At 45.2% G+C, this 17,057-nt stretch overlaps 1 protein-coding gene across 1 annotated transcript in view; it reads left to right on the top strand.

Annotated features, from left to right (window-relative positions):
- Positions 1-17,057, top strand: part of LOC109875699 (MAGUK p55 subfamily member 2-like) — a 95,318-nt gene that overhangs the window by 3,655 nt on the left and 74,606 nt on the right. Inside the window, exon 2 of the mRNA XM_020468120.2 lies at positions 14,396-14,477. Within this exon, the coding sequence (XP_020323709.1) occupies positions 14,447-14,477 (31 nt within the window). The 5' untranslated portion in view covers positions 14,396-14,446. The remainder of the gene's footprint in view (positions 1-14,395; positions 14,478-17,057) is intronic.

Genomic DNA, 17,057 nt, shown 5'->3' with positions numbered 1-17,057 from the left:
TTTGTGTAGTAAGCTGTTAGTAGTCCATGTGTCTCTCTGATAAACTACCCAGGAAAGGGCTGAAAATAGCCTATATTATTATATGAGGCCTTAGAAACAAGGTTCATGAAATCAATAACTTGCTAACATCAGATACATTCATATATTAGCCATTTCTGAGACTCACTTAGATAATTCATTTGATGATACATCAGTAGAAATACAAGGATATAACATCTATAGAAGAGACAGAAATGCTTACGGGGGAGGTGTTGCTGTATATACAGTGGGTAGAACAAGTATTTGATACACTGCTGATTTTTCAGGTTTTCCTACTTACAAAGCATGTAGAGGTCCGTAATTTTTATTATAGGTATACTTCAACGGTGATTTGAATTACTTCACTAATTTACCCTAGAGCTGAAATTGCAGTTGCTAATGGTAGAGCACATATATGTTGTTTGTCTTGAAATATGGTATCTCTAGCCATCGGACCGCACAGCCGGATGTGGGAGGGAGTCAATGGTAGGTTGAAGCATGAGGACGTGCTTTTCCGTTTCGGAAGGGCGGTGTAGTGATCCTTGCTATCTGAGCCATGTTGCAATTCCCACCAAGTAGGTTAACCCTATTGATGTGATGCTGTTCACACTCTGACCATTATTTGTGTTGTTTGTTTTTATGTTTTGTTTGGTCAGGGTGTGATATGAGTGGGCATTCTATGTTGCATGTCTAGTTTGTCTGTTTCTATGTGTTTTGGCCTGATATGGTTCTCAATTAGTGGCAGGTGTTTGTCGTCTCTGATTGGGAACCATATTTAGGTAGCCTGTTTTGTATTGTGATTCGTGGGTTATTGTCTATGTGATGTTGCATGTTTGCACACAGTATTGATAGCGGTCACGCTCGTCTTATTATTTTGTTCATTTGTTTAGTGTTCGTCGTGTTCTTTCATCTACAAGAATGTATTCACACCACGCTCCAGTGCACCCAGTGCACCCTCCCGATCCGGTCTATCCGATGCCATCTCCACGCAGCAGCCGTCCGGTGGCAGCCCCCCGCACCAGGCTTCCTGTGCATCTCCAGAGCCCAGTACTCCCTGTTCCTGCTCCTCGCACTCGCCCTGAGGTAAAGTGTCCCCAGCCCGGTACCTCCAGTGCCGGCACCACGCACCAGGTCTATAGTGCACCTCGGCAGTCCAGTACGCCCTGTTCCTGCTCCCCGCACTTGCCCTGAGGTGCGTGTCCTCGGCCCAGTACCAGGCCTACAGTGCGCCTCGTCTGTCCTGAGCCACCAGAGTCTCCCATCTGTCCTGAGCCGCCAGAGTCTCCCGTCTGTCCTGAGCCGACCAGAGTCTCCCGCCTGTCCTGAGCCACCAGAGTCTCACGTCTGTCCTGAGCCGCCAGTCAGCCAGAAGCCGCCAGAGCCGCCTTTCAGCTAGGAGCCGCCAGAGCCGTCAGTCAGCCAGGAGCCGCCAGAGCCGCCAGTCAGCCAGGAGACGCCAGTCAGCCAGGAGCCAGATGTTGCATGTTTGCACACAGTATTGATAGCGGTCATGTTCGTCTTATTATTTTGTTGATTTGTTTAGTGTTTGTCGTGTTCTTTCATCTACATTAAAATAATGTATTCACACCACGCTGGTCTCCTCACTACGACGATCGTGAGAGATATATAGGGTGCTTGGCTTCCATGCCAGCACCCTGGGTTTGCTTCTCTGCCCCACCTTTTGCTACAATATTAATGTTATCCTATGAAAATTAAAATGATATCATAACTGGGAATGATCATCATTCTGTAGTAGACAGACAGAATTTAGAGGGAATGGTGCACTTTAGGTGATGGGCTGTACCTGTCCGTATGATACCTGGTGGATGGGACCATCAATGATGGGAACACTTGGTCATTCATTAGTCTCCATTTGAGAACTGGCAGCTGCAACAGGATTTTTGGCAGGTTTGACAGATGTGTAATGCTGCAGAATCAGTGGTGAGCTCGACACAGGTGACTGGTGACACCTTAATTGGGGAGGGCAGGCTCATAACAATGGCAGCAACGGAATCAATGGATTGCTATCAAGTACATCAAATGCATGGTTTCCATGTGTTTTATACCATTCCATTCACTCCATTCCAGCCATTATTATTAGCCGATTTGGGGAGATTCTCAATTGGGAAAAAGTCTGTCCTCTCCTCGACTCCTACGTCCTCCTCTCCTCCATAACCTGAAAACTGATAAATGGTCGCCATATGTAGGAGAGTGTCAATTTGCTAAACGGTGACTCCAGTCATCCAAGTCATACATAGACTGTTCTCTCTGCTACCTCACGGCAAACGGTACCGGAGCGCCAAGTCTATGACCAAAAGGCTCCTTAACAGCTTCTACTGCCAAGCCATAAGACTGCTGAGCAATTAATCAAATGGCCACCTGGACATTTACATTGACACCCCCTTTGTTTTTTTATTTATCCACAGTTGAAGTCGGAAGTTTACATACTCCTTAGCCAAATACAAATAAACAAAACAAATTTTCACAATTCCTGACATTTAATCCTAGTAAAATTCCTTGTCTTAGGTCAGTTAGAATCACCACTTTATTTTAAGAATATAAAATGTCAGAATAATAGTAGAGATCATGATTTATTTCAGCTTTTATTTCTTTCATCACATTCCCAGTGGGTCAGAAGTTTACAAACACACAGTTAGTATTTGGTAGCATTGCCCCACTGGAATTGTGATACAGTGAATTATAAGTGAAATAATCTGTCTGTAAACAGTTGTTGGAAAAATGACTTGTGTCATGCACAAAGTAGATGTCCTAACCGACTTGCCAAAACTACAGTTTGTTAACAAGAAATTTGTGGAGCGGTTGAAAAATTTCACAGTGTATTCGGCTCATGTGACGAATAAAATAGTATTTTATTTGATGAAGGAAGGAAGGAAAGAGGAAGTAAGGAAACATCTCTAAGAGGAAGGAAGGGCATATATCTGCCTAGGGCTGTCACGCCCTGTCCTTAGAGAGCCTTTTTATGTCTCTATTTGGCTTGGTCAGGGTGTGATTTGGGTGGGCATTCTATTTTCTGTTTTCTATGTTTGTGTATTTCTATGTTTGGCTGGGTATGGTTCTCAATCAGGGACAGCTGTCTATCGTTGTCTCTGATTGGGAATCATACTCTGGCAGCCTTTTTCCCTGTTGTGATTGTGGGAAGTTATCTTTGTTAGGGGCACTATAGCCCTTGTAAGCTTCACGGTCATGTTTGTTATTGCTTGTTTTGTTGGCGAAATTTGACTAAATAAAAGAAAATGTACGCTCACCAAGCTGCACCTTGGTCTTCCTTTAACGACGGCCGTGACAGAACTTCCCACCACAAATGGACCAAGCAGCGTGGTAAGGAGGTGCAGCGTGTTCAGGAGGACTGGACATGGGAGGACATCCTGGACGGCAAAGGATCCTGGACATGGGAGGAGATCCTGGCCGGAAGGGACGGCCTCCCATGGGAACAGGTGGAAGCAGCTAGGAAGGCGGGGGAAGCTAGAAAGGGGACCCAGCGTTACGAGGGAACACGGCTAACATGGAAGCCTGAGAAGCAGCCTCCAAAAAATGTTTGGGGCGGCACACGAGGAGATTGGCTGAGTCAGGTTGGAGACCTGAGCCAACTCCTCGTGCTTACCGTTTGGAGAAGCGTGGTACTGGTCAGGCACCGTGTTATTTGGTGGAGCGCACAGTGTCTCCAGTGCGCGTTCACAGCCCGGTGCGCTACATCCCAGCTCCCCGCATCTGCTGGGCTAGGGCATCCAGCCAGGACGGATGGTGCCGGCTCAGCCCGCCTGGTCTCCAGTGCTTCTCTTCGGCCCAGGATATGCGTCGGCTCTGCGCACTGTCTCCGGTGCGTCTGCAAATCAAATCAAATCAAAGTGATTTATATAGCCCTTCGTACATCAGCTGATATCTCATAGTGCTGTACAGAAACTCAGCCTAAAACCCCAAACAGCAAGCAATGCAGGTGTAGAAGCACGGTGGCTAGGAAAAACTCCCTAGAAAGGTCAAAACCTAGGAAGAAACCTAGAGAGGAACCAGGCTATGTGGGGTGGCCAGTCCTCTTCTGGCTGTGCTGGGTGGAGATTATAACAGAACATGGCTAAGATGTTCAAATTGGACTGGAGCAGCAGCACGGCCAGGTGGACTGGGGACAGCAAGGAGTCATCATGTCAGGTAGTCCTGCGGCATGGTCCTAGGGCTCAGGTCCTCCGAGAGAGAGAAAGAAAGAGAGAAAGAAAGAGAGAATTAGAGAGAGCATACTTAAATTCACAGAGGACACTGGATAGGACAGGAGAAGTACTCCAGATATAACAAACGGACCCTAGCCCCCGACACATAAACTACTGGAGCATAAATACTGGAGGCTGAGACAGGAGGCGTCAGGAGACACTGTGGCCCCATCCGATGACACCCCCGGACAGGGCCAAACAGGAAGGATATAACCCCACCCACTTTGCCAAAGCACAGGCCCCACAACACTAGAGGGATATCTTCAACCACCAACTTACGATCTCCGCCACAGCACAACCCAAGGGGGGGGGCCCAACCCAGACAGGAAGATCACATCAGTGACTCAACCCACTCAAGTGACGCACCCCTCCTAGGGACGGTATGAAAGAGCCCTAGTAAGCCAGTGACTCAGCCCCTGTAATAGGGTTAGAGGCAGAGAATCCCAGTGGAAAGAGGGGAACCGGCCAGGCAGAGACAGCAAGGGCGGTTCGTTGCTCCAGAGCCTTTCCGTTCACCTTCACACTCCTGGGCCAGACTACACTCAATCATATGACCCACTGAAGAGATGAGTCTTCAGTAAAGACTTAAAGGTTGAGACCGAGTTTTCGTCTCTCACATGGGTAGGCAGACCATTCCATAAAAATAGAGCTCTACAGGAGAAAGCCCTGCCTCCAGCTGTTTGCTTAGAAATTCTAGGGACAATTAGGAGGCCTGCGTCTTGGGACCGTAGCGTACGTGTAGGTATGTACGGCAGGACCAAATCAGAGAGATAGGTAGGAGCAAGCCCATGTAATGCTTTGTAGGTTAGCAGTAAAACCTTAAAATCAGCCCTTTCCTTGACAGGAAGCCAGTGTAGGGAGGCTAGCACTGGAGTAATATGATAAAATTATTTGGTTCTATTCAGGATTCTAGCAGCCGTATTTAGCACTAACTGAAGTTTATTTAGTGCTTTATCCGGGTAGCCGGAAAGTAGAGCATTGCAGTAGTCTAACCTAGAAGTGACAAAAGCATGGATTAATTTTTCTGCATCATTTTTGGACAGAAAGTTTCAGATTTTTGCAATGTTACGTAGATGGAAAAAAGCTGTCCTTGAAACAGTCTTGATATGTTCTTCAAAAGAGAGATCAGGGTCCAGAGTAACGCCGAGGTCTTTCCCAGTTTTATTTGAGATGACAGTACAACCATTAAGATTGATTGTCAGAATGCCATCCCCAAGAGGTAAAATAAATAGTGAAAACAATAGTGGTCCTAAAAATGGAACCTTGAGGAACACCGAAATTTACAGTGTGCACAGCCCAGTGTGTCCTGTGCCAGCGCCCCGCATTTGCAGAGCAAAAGATAACCATCCAGCCTGGACGGGTTGTACAGGCTCTACGCTCGAGACCTCCAGTGCGCCTCCACGGCCCAGTGTATCCGGTGCCTCCGGCCAAGAATCGAGCCTTCAGTAAGTCTCCCCAGCCTGGTGAGTCCTGTGCCTGCTCCCAGAACCAGGACTCCTGTGTGTCTCCCCAACCGGGTGAGCCCTGTGGCAACTCCACACACCAAGCTGACCATACGTCTCCTCACTCCAGTGATGATCCATGGCAAGAAGCCTCCAGTGATGATCCATGGCACAAAGCCTCCAGTGATGATCCATGGCACGAAGCCTCCAGTGGCATGAAGCCTCCAACGACGGCCTCTAGTCCGGAGCCTCCAGTGACGGACTCCAGTCCGGAGCCCCCAGCAACGGTCCCCAGTCCGGGGCGCGCAACGAGGGTCCCCAGTCCGGGGGCCCGCAACGAAGGTCCCGAGTCTGGGGTCCGCATAGTGGTCCCCGCACCAGAGGCGCCACCAAAGTGGGGTAAGCCAGAGGTGGAGCGGGGTCTACGTCCCGCACCAATCCGCCACCGCTGATAGATGCCCACCTGGACCCTCCCCTATAAGTTCAGGTTTTGCGGCCGGAGACCGCACCTTTGGGAGGGGGTACCTTGGTCTTCCTTTAATGACGGCCATGACAAGGACAGCCTCAAATCTCAAAATGATAAGGTTATCATGGGGGTAGTGTAATCCGATCCTAGATCTGGTTATTGGTAATCTCGGTTAACCCAGAACGGAAATCTCACATTATTTATACCATTTATGTTAGTATGTCCATGAAAGATTATGTTATCGGCAAGTTCTTCCTTAAATACCAAGCCTGATTGTACCTTCATAAATATTAACAATATTTTCTTCTTATGTGGCTCCGTAGCTCCATATTCTTAACTTTGATTTCTCCTCTGGCTGGGTAATTACTGTGGAATTGCAATCAGCTGTCAGCAGAGAAAGCGCAGAGGTAGGGCCTCCATTGTTAGCACCATGAGTTGGCATGGAGATTAACCAGCGACGGTATACAGAGACACCCCTTCGCACTTCACCCTAATATATCATACTGTATCGCACTGTACTGTTCCATCTGTAACATTTGGTCAGAAACTCCCATTGCATCCTCAGTCAAGAGCGATGTCAATGACATTGAACAACGGCCTGTCATTATTTAGTCTTATTCAATCAGTAATTCCTTTCCCTCTGAAATACAAATATGGCAAGGGGAACAGGGACCTTGAATGAATTACCGGCAGTGGAACCGCTTTAGAACATTCCCCCTGCGCGGTACAGTGCTAAGGCTGATGTGTGTGTATGTGTGTGTGTGTGTGTGTGGCTAAAATGTTATTTTCCAGTTGTGTGACACAGAAGGTAGAGTTATAATAATTCATTATTTTGAGTGTGTTTACAGTTAGTAAAACATTTAATATGTTATTTAAAAGCTCCTTATAAATGTTCTGGGATTCTCTACATTTAGTTCTTCTTAGAGAAATCAGGCCCTGTCTTAGAGTAGGAATGCTGACCTAGGATCAGGTCCCTCCTGTCCATGAAGTCATATTCATAAGGTTCTAAAAGGCAAAACTGATCGTAGATTTCACTTTTACTCTAAGACACTTAATGAATACAGACCCGGCCCTAGACCAAATGCACCATACTCTTGCCACTCAAATATTGCACCAGTGGACCTGAATATAAACTATATAAACTCTAGACAATCAGACTCAAACCCCTGAAGTTCATTCAAGCACTTTGGTCAATGGAGTGAGACATACATCGACCCAGGTTCTGAAATGAAGTTAATCAGTCTTTCGGGTGAGAGAGCACATTCACACAGTCATTTCTCACCCATTGATTGAGAGCTTTCATCATAGACCTCTGAGTTGGCCTTTTAAACTGCTGTTTAAGCCAAACCTTGCGATCCAGTTTGTGCATCTCCCATCAACCTGTGATCGATTCCTCTGTGATTCGTTTGAGGCAACACTCTGGATTTCAATGGCGCTGTTCACATTCTCAGTATTGTTTTAATATAAAAACTCCAATACAGTAGCAGAGATACATTAAACTACACCATTTTATTTTAAATTATTCCCAAATTGAGTACAATTGCAATTCCCTTTCCCCTTATTAATTATTTATCACATTTTTCCTTGTTGCCATGGCAAAGCGATGGAGAAAAAAACAAAAGAGGTCTTCGCGGTTGTCTTGGATACCAGCATTTCCCCCTGTAAAGTAATGATAGGAGGAGAGGAACCTGTGGAAGCGCAGGCAGGGTTATTTTTAGGTGTGATGCGAGTGTGTGTCTGTGTTTCTGTCAGAGTACGTGTGTGTCAGAGGGTCTGTGTGTGTGTAAGTCTTGGTATCACAGCTGTACGGTGGAAACTGCCTGGTGGGGGTAGACATAACACCTGTGTGCCAGTGACAGACATTAAGAAAGTAGAGGCTGGCTCCTGGCCAATATGTGTTGGTTGATGAAACTGCAATGGATCCAAGACAGGTTGGGTTGGCCTTGGTGGGGTAGTTCAAATTGCATTTCCACCTGCTCCAGAAATGAGAAAGGATGTCATGTTGCTAGGTAGCCAATATGTGACTGCAGCTGCCTTTGCTAATGTTGCTAGCTAGCAAGATGTTGAATAATTTCATTAACCATCACCATGTTGTTACTAAAATGACCCCATACTCCTGCCAGTGCCAGCCAGACTCACGTTAGCTAGCTAGCTAGCTAAATGGTTAGCGTAATTGCTAGCATAAAAGGTTAGCTAGCTTAATTCCTACCTTGCTTGCCATCGTATTGGCTATTAGCTAGCTAGCTAACCAAGCAAACCAGATGACAGGTGAGATATGATGTAGCTAGCTTTCACTACAACCTGGCCAGCTAAAATTCCTGCTAGCACACATTAGCTAACTAGCTAGTTAGCTTGTTTCAACTCTGATTTGCTAGCTAACTTTGGGTAACTAGCATTCGTGGGCTGAATGCTAAATAAAGGAATGATCCAGCTATGGTGGTAATTCGTGTCATGACTGACTACTGCAGTACTGCTTGTCCATGTGCTAGCTAACAGCAACAAGCCCAGACGAGCTAGCTAAATGTTGTGTCAGCATCCAGCAGTGATCAGCTTGGTGGTTGCACAGTAACGGTGTCACCATCCCAAATTTGAATTGAGCTGGCACCAGTTGTGAAACTGGGCTCCGCTGGCCTGTGTTTCCCTTGCCCCAGCTCGAATTTGGCCCTATTTTGGCCCTAATTTTAAGTGACAGTGGAAACTGGGCTTTACTTTAAGTAACCCTATTAAAAATATATTTCAGAGACATGTAAAGGACTGTTTGGCAATGTATAAATGCTACCCCCAGTGTTCTCACTCCTCTTCTCTCTGAGATTGTGTTGACTAATGATGTTGTCATCCGTCCCTCTTTTTGTGTGGCCCAGTGTCAGTGTTTCTCTCCACCACACCTCGGCTCTTGTCTTAATTGGTTGGCTGGGCTGAGAGATGATGATTGTAGGCCTGCGCTGCGAGCATGATGTCATAGCAGCTCTGGTATACACTGAGTGTACAAAACATTAGGAACATCTGCTCTTTCCATGACATAGACTGACAAGGTGAATCCCGGTGAAAGTTATAATCCGTTATTGATGTCACCTGTTAAATCCTCTTCAATCAGTGTACATGAAGAGGAGGAGACAGTTTAAAGAATACTTGTGAAGCCTTGAGACAATTGAGACATGGGTTGTGTATGTGTGCCATTCAGAGGGTGAAGACAAAAGAAGTAAGGCCTTTGAACTGGATATAGTATTAGGTGCTATGCACACTGGTTTGAGTGTGTCAAGAACTGTAACACTGCTGGGTTTTTCACACTCAACAGTTTCCAATGTGTTTTAATAATGGTCTACCACCCAAAAGACATCCAACCAATTTGACACAACTGTGGGATGCATGGGCGTCAACATGGGCCAGCATCCCTGTGGAACGCTTTCTACACCTTGAAGAGTCCATGCCCTGACAGATTGAGGCTGTTCTGAGGGAAAAAGTGGTCACAAATCAATATTAGGAAGGTGTTCCTAATGTTTTGTATCCTCAGTGTCGATGTGCCCTCGGCTCAGTGGGACAGAGAACATATGTATGTGTGTGTGGGTGAGTGAGTGAGTGAGTGAGTGGGGCAAGAGGACACCTCAAGTCAAAGACGTTTAAATACCAAATAACAAAGACCTAGCAGGAACATTGTGTTTTTATGTGAACGCTACAAACCCTGGTCTCTGTTGTAGAATCTAATGCTACTATTGTACATTTATGAACCCACCCTTATTATTCAGTTTGGAATGCCTGATTGCACTTTCATCCATTTTCATAATAGGCTAAGAAAACAATATCATTTGATTTTGCCCCTGCACAAGAAATGCTTTGAAAAAAAGAGAGAAAGGAGAGAGGGAGTGTCACGTCCGCTCCCCCTCTCTTGCGCTCGAGGTCGCCAGGCTGCTCATCCTTACACACACCTGTCACCATCGTTACGCGCACCAGCGCTTCGTCGGACTCACTTGGACTCCATCACATCAATGATTGCCTCCCCTATGTCTGTCACTTCCTCAGTTTTATTCCTGTGTCTGCATTGATGTCGTTTTGTTTCACTTTTTCCACACACTGTTCTTGTTTAGTTTCATGTCTATTATTAAATCCTCACCCTGTACTTGCTTCCGATCTCCCAGCGTCTGTAGTTAGGAAATCGCTTCAGGGACAATGATGTAAAACAGAAGGCCAAATCTACACTGGAGATACTTACCGAGAAGACATTGACTGTTTCTGAGTAGCCGAGTTACAGTTTTCACTTAAATCTGCTTGTATTGTACAATCCAGGTGCTCAAAGCTCTTAGAGACTTCCCTAGTCTACAGAAATATTTTATTTTCTCAGATAAAACCAAATGCCTCCAAACTCATTAGATGGCACTTCATCATGCAACAAGACAATGATCCTAAACATACTGCTAGAGCAAATAAGGGGTTTTTGATGGACAAAAAGTGGAAAATCCTTGACTGGACGAGTCAATCACCGGATCTGAATCCAATTGAACATGCATTTAACATGCTGAAAAGAAGACTGAAGGCAATAAGTCCTCGAAACAAACAGGAACTGAAGATGGCTGCAGTACAGGCCTGGCAGAGCATCACCAGGGAAGATACCCAGCGTCTGGTGATGTCGATGCATCGCAGACTTCAAGCGGTCATTGCATGCAAAGGATATGCGACCAAATATTAACAATGATTACTTTATTCTACATTATGTTAAACTGTCCAATGTTTTTTTATGCCCGACTATGTACCAAAGCTTCTATAATTTCCAAACGGTTCATCTGATATGTATGTGTATGAAAATACCCTCAAGTTAAAGCTGACAGTCTGCACATCACCCTCATTGTCATTGTATCCTTTCAAACTCAAAGTGCTAGAGTACAGAACCAAAATAACAAAAAATGGTCACTGTCCAATAAATGATGGTGCTCACTGTATATTGGGCAGCAGCCTCTAAGGTGCAGGGTTACATAACCGGATGGAAGCTGGCTAGTGATGGCTATTAGTGATGGCCTCTAGATAGAAGCTGTTTAACAGTCTGATGGCCTTGAGATAGAAGCTGTGATGCCCCTGTACTGACCTCACCTTCTGGATTATAGCGGGGTGAATAGGCAGTGGCTCAGGAGGTTGTTGTCCTTGATGATCTTCCTGTGACATCGGGTGCTGTAGGTGTCATGGAGGGCAGGTAGTTTGCCCCTGATGATGCGTTGGGCAGACCGCACCACCCTCTGGAGAGACCTGCGGTTGCGGGCGGTGCAGTTGGTGATACAGCCCGACAGGATGCCCTCAATTGTGCATCTGTAAAAGTTTGTGAGGGTTTTAGGTGCTAAGTCACATTTCTTCAGCCTCCTGAGATTGAAGAGGCACTGTTGCGCCTTCTTCACCACACTGTATGTGTGGGTGAACCATTTCAGATCATCAGTGATGTGTACGCCGAGGAACTTGAGCTTTCCACTTACTCCAATGCGGTTCCGTCGATGTGGATAGGAGCATGCTCCCTCTGCTGTTTCCTGAAGTCCACGATCAGCTCCTTTGTTTTGTCGACATTGAGTGAGAGGTGATTTTCCTCTCTGTAGGCTGTCTCGTAATTGTTGGTAATCAGGGCGACTACTGTTGTGTTTCCTGCAAACTTGATGATTGTGTTGGAGGCGTGCATGTCCATGCAGTCGTGGGTAAACAGGGAGTACAGGAGGAGGCTGAGCACGCACCCTTATGGTTCCCATGTGTTGAGGATCAGCGAAGTGGAGGTGTTGTTTCCAACCTTCACCATCTGGGGGGGGGGGGGGGGGGGCATCATGAAGTCCAGGACCCAGTTGCGCAGGGCGGGGTTCAGACCCAGGAACCCGAGCTTAATGATGAGCTTGGAGGGTACTATGGTGTTGAATGATGAGCTATAGTCAATGAACAGCATTCTTACATAGGTATTCCTTTTGTCCAGATGGGTTAGGGCAGTGTGCAGTGTGATGGCGATTGCATCGTCTGTGGATCTATTGGGAGTGGTAAGCAAATTGAAGTGGGTCTAGGGTGTCAGGTAAGGTAGAGGTGATGTGATCCTTAACTAGCCTCTCAAAGCACTTCATGATGACAGAAGGGAGCACTATGGGGTGATAGTCATTTAGTTCAGTTACCTTTGCTTTCTTGGGTACAGGAACAATGGTGGACATCTTGAAGCAAGTGGGGACAGCAGACTGGGATAGGGAGAGATTGAATATGTCTGTAAACACCCTCTCTCCCCTCCCTCCATCAACCTAGCTTATGCATGGCTAAGGCACCCTGCAATCTGCTTGACTCCTTAGCTGCCACGCCCTGGAGCTTTGCTACCCGACCTGAGCCCAACGGGCCCCGACATTATACATTGGGTTAGTGCCGGGCAGTGCCTTTTTTTCCATCAATAACTAGGATATGGGCAGGGCTTGGGTATCGCTAAATTGGCAACTAACATTTTGAAGCTGAGACATTGGCTCGTGATCTGCCGCTCAGTGCAGTCATATAAGATCATAACATGGTGTCAGAAGTGCTTCAACCTCATCAAATATGACAGAAAAAAATCATGTTCCTTGAATTTGGTTGTAGTTTAGAGTGACGATAAGTAGCAGCTAACTGCTCTCATGTCTCTTCATTAAGCAGAGCAGCCCAAGCGGAGCCGTTGCTAAGGATACTCACAGACTCAGAGTCGCCATGAGCGGAGCTCATGCAGAGCAAGCTGTGCGCAGGGAGCGAGTGACACACAGAGAGGAGCAGCTAATGGATTTACTAACGGAGAAAGTTATTCGGACAGACCTGGGCCGGGCCTGAGTAGGATGTAGGCTTAAAATGAATGCCTTTCAGGGCTCTACCATATGCGCCTGCTCCCAGCATACTTTCAACAAGCTCTGTAATTTGTCTGTGTGTTTGTGTATACAGTGCCTTCAGAAAGTATTCATACCCCTTGACTTATTCCACATTTTGATGTGTTACAGCTTGAATTCAAAATGGATTAAAATGTTTTTCTCTCACCCATCTACACACAGTGCTACATAATGAAAAAGTCAAAACAATTTTTATAAATGTCTGCAAATGTATAGAAAATTAAATATCAAGTATTTCATACCCCTGAGTTAATACATGTTATAATCACAGCTGTGAGTCTTTTTAGGGAAGTTTCTAAGAGCTTTGCACACCTGGATTGTACAATACAAGCAGATTTAAGTCAAAACTGTAACTCGGCCACTCAGAAACATTCAATGTCTTCTCGGTAAGTAACTCCACTGTAGATTTGGCCTTCTGTTTTACATCATTGTCCTGCTGAAAGGTGAATTCATCTCCCAGTGTCTGGCGTAAAGCAGACATAACCAGGTTTTCCTTTAGAATTGTACAAGTGCTTAGTTTTGTTACGTTTCTTTTTTATCCTGAAAAACTCCCCAGTCCATAACGACTACAAGTATACCCATAACATGATGCAGCCAGCACTATATGCTTGAAAATATGGAGAGTTGTACTCAGTTATGTGTTGTATTGGATTTACCCCAAATATAACACTGTATTCAGGACAAAAAGTGAATTGCTTTGACACATTTTTTGCAGTATTACTTTAGTGCCTTGTTGCAAAAAGGATGCATGTTTTGGAATATTTTATTTCTGTACAGGCTTCCTTCTTTTCACTCTGTCAATTAGGTTAGTATTGTGGAGAACTACCATTTTGTTGGTCCATCCTCAGTTTTCTCCTATCACAGTCATTAAACTCTATAACTGTTTTAAAAGCAACGTTGGTCTCATGGTGAAATCCCTGAGCGGTTTCCTTCGTCTCTGGCAACTGAGTTAGGAAGGAGGCCTGTATCTTTGTAGTGACTGTGTGTAATGATACACCATTCAAAGTGTAATTAATAACTTCACCATGCTCTAAGGGATATTCAATGTCTGCTTTTTGGTAATTTAGCAGACACTTTTACCCACTTACAGGAAGGGGTGGGGGGGGCGTAGGAGACTGGGCATGTGTGGGCATGGAAACTATATTTGGACTGGGTGGGCACTGGGCACAAATAGCATGAGTGAGAGAATCTCCCTCAGTCTCCCTCCCCCTTGTGAGCTCCCACCCTCACTTCCTTCCTTCTCTCTTTCTCTCCCTCTTTTCCTCCCTCCCTCCCTCCCTCCCTCCCTCCCTCCCTCTTTTCACCTCTTGTTTGGTGTTTTTGGGATATTTTGTATTGATAACTGGTCAATAACTGGTCAAAAATATGTACTTCTCCTTCTTTCCTCCCCTCACATTCTCTCTCCAGTTGACCTTACAAGATTCGGAGAAGAGGATTTGGGAGTACCAGATTTCCAAAATGCCTGTGGCATCAGCCAACTCAGAGTCTGGTAAGTGGCTTGGCCTCATCGTGACAGAGAGCGAGAGAGAGACAGAGAGAGCGAGAGAGAGGGGTGAGAAAGGTATGTGTGTGTACGTGTGTGGCTCCACGCTTAAGCGACATAAGTGGTCACTTAGGGACTCCTTTTTTTATGAACTTAGCCGGGGTCTCAGCTTACTGTTGAGCGTTAGAATAGTAGAATAAGTTAGGGCCCCCAAAAGGCTAGGGCCGGCCCTGTGTGTGCGTGGGTGTGTGTGCGTGTGTGTGTATTTGAGAGAGCGAGAAAGTGTGAGAGGTAGAGGTCCAAGGTGTTAACTGTAGACAGGTTTTAACCTTGGGGGAGGTGAGAGAAAGAGAGAAGGTGTGAGAGAGAGAAAGGGGGTTGTTTTAACCTTCTTCTCTGATGAATGAGGCTGGAAGAGTGACCTGTACTCCAGCATATTTCCACATAACAGAGAGAAACACAGCTAAAACGAAAGGGAGCGGGATGGAGGGAACCATAGAAGACAGTGACGGAGGGATAAAGAGAGGTAAAACATTAAAATGAGAGAGAGAGAGAGAGAGAGAGAGAGAGAGAGAGAGAGAGAGAGAGAGAGAGAGAGAGAGAGAGAGAGAGAGAGAGAGAGAGAGAGAGAGAGAGAGAGAGAGAGAGAGAGAGAGAGAGAGAGAGAGAGAGAGAGAGAGAGAGAGAGAGAGAGAGAGAGAGAGAGAGAGAGAGAGAGAGAGAGAGAGAGAGAGAGAGAGAGAGAGAGAGAGAGAGAGAGAGAGAGAGAGAGAGAGAGAGAGAGAGAGAGAGAGAGTTTATCACACGGGGCCCTGCAAGTCTCCACTCTACTAATGTGACTTAATGATGTGTCTATTGGAGCAGTAATGTCAAACTCAGACTTATCAATCTGGCTGGCTGGAAGGATCTGTCTGTTATCAGCCCTCACTGCCCTTGGTGCGTGCCCTTCAGGCAAGGCTTCTCTAGTGGGTGGATCGTTCCACAAACTTAATGCCACTTTTGAACTAAAGATAGTGTACCAATATTGTATTTTATATTAAATGAAGTGCCCTTTAATATAGACCACATGGAGAATTCAATGAATATCTTAATATGATTAAAGACTTGCTAAAAATCCAAGATTTCTTCAAGTTGTCACCATAATTGTAAAGCCATTTATTCTGCTTTGATAAAGTCCTTTCTGAAGATTATAATTTATTTAATGTGATTAGTGTTTCACATACATCTGCCCCTCATTTTAAGGTCAAACCTGATATGTGAACTAAATAGTCAAATCAGATTGTAAAAGCAGGTGAGCTGATTCTGCTATTTTTGGCCATTTTCTGGTGTTTTGTGGTGGAAAACTGAGTGGGTTGAGAATAACTCGCCAACCCTGTTACCCATACTGTGTATTCAGAAAGTATTCACACCCCCTTTTCCAGATTTACACAGTTTGGGAGCAATTTGAGCAGAACCTAGCAGAGAGCTGAGTCACCCAACATTGCACTTAACTGCTAGGTATGAAGGAGGATCTTATGTAGGAACACAGCATGAAACATCACAGAGGAAAGAGGAGTAGAGGAGTCACGCCCCACTGAATCTGAGACATCTGTGTGTAACATCTCATTGAAATGCCCAGATTTACAGCCTAGATTTCAAATGGAATAAATTAAGATCTTGTTCCACTGATCTCCACACAACAAAACCATAATGTTGAAGTGGAATTATGTTTTTAGAAATATTTACAAATGAATAAAAAATGAAAAGCTAAAATGTCTTGAGTCAATAAGTATTCAACTGTTATAGCAAGCCTAAATAAGCACAGGAGTAAACATGTGCTTAACACGTCACATAATAAGTTGCATGGACTCACTCTGTGTGCAATAATAGTGTTTAACATGCTTTTTAAAAGACTACCCCATCTCTGTACCGCACACATACAATTATCTATAAGGTCCCTACTGTAAGTTGAGCAGTGAATTTCACGCTTGAGTGTGTCAAGAGTGTGTCAAGAGCGGCAACACTGCTGGGTTTTTCACGCTCAACAGTTTCCTGTGTGTATCAACAATGATCCACTACATGAAGGACATCCAGCAATCTTGGGAAGCAGTCTTTCAACACCTTGTAGAGTCCATGTCCTGATGAATTGAGGCTGTTCTGGGGATAAAAGGGGGTGTGACTCAATATTAGGAAGGTGTTATTCATGTTTTCTGCACTCAGTGTAAATTACAGAGTGAATAGAAGGAAGCTTGTACAGAATACAAATATTGTAATACTGCAAAAAATATGGAAAATAAATGTACTTTTGTCCATAATAGAAAGCGTTATATTTGGGGCATATACAACACAACTGAGTGCCACTCTTCATATTTTCAAGAATGGTGGTGGCTGCTTCATGTTATGGGTATGCTTGTCATCGGCAAGGACTACAGGAGTTTTTTTTAGGATAAAAAGAAACGGAATAGAGCTAAGAACAGGCAAAATGCTAGAGGAAAATCTGGTTCAGTCTGCTTTCCTGGAGGTGAAATAAATGTTCCAATTGACACTGGGAGACAAATTCCCTTTTCAGCAGTACTATAACATAAAACACAAGGCCAAATATACAGT

The sequence above is a fragment of the Oncorhynchus kisutch genome, linkage group LG25 (genome assembly GCF_002021735.2).
Source record: "Oncorhynchus kisutch isolate 150728-3 linkage group LG25, Okis_V2, whole genome shotgun sequence".
Lineage (NCBI taxonomy): Eukaryota > Metazoa > Chordata > Actinopteri > Salmoniformes > Salmonidae > Oncorhynchus > Oncorhynchus kisutch.
Note: the sequence above shows the minus strand (reverse complement) of the source record. Positions and strands in the feature narration are given on the sequence as shown.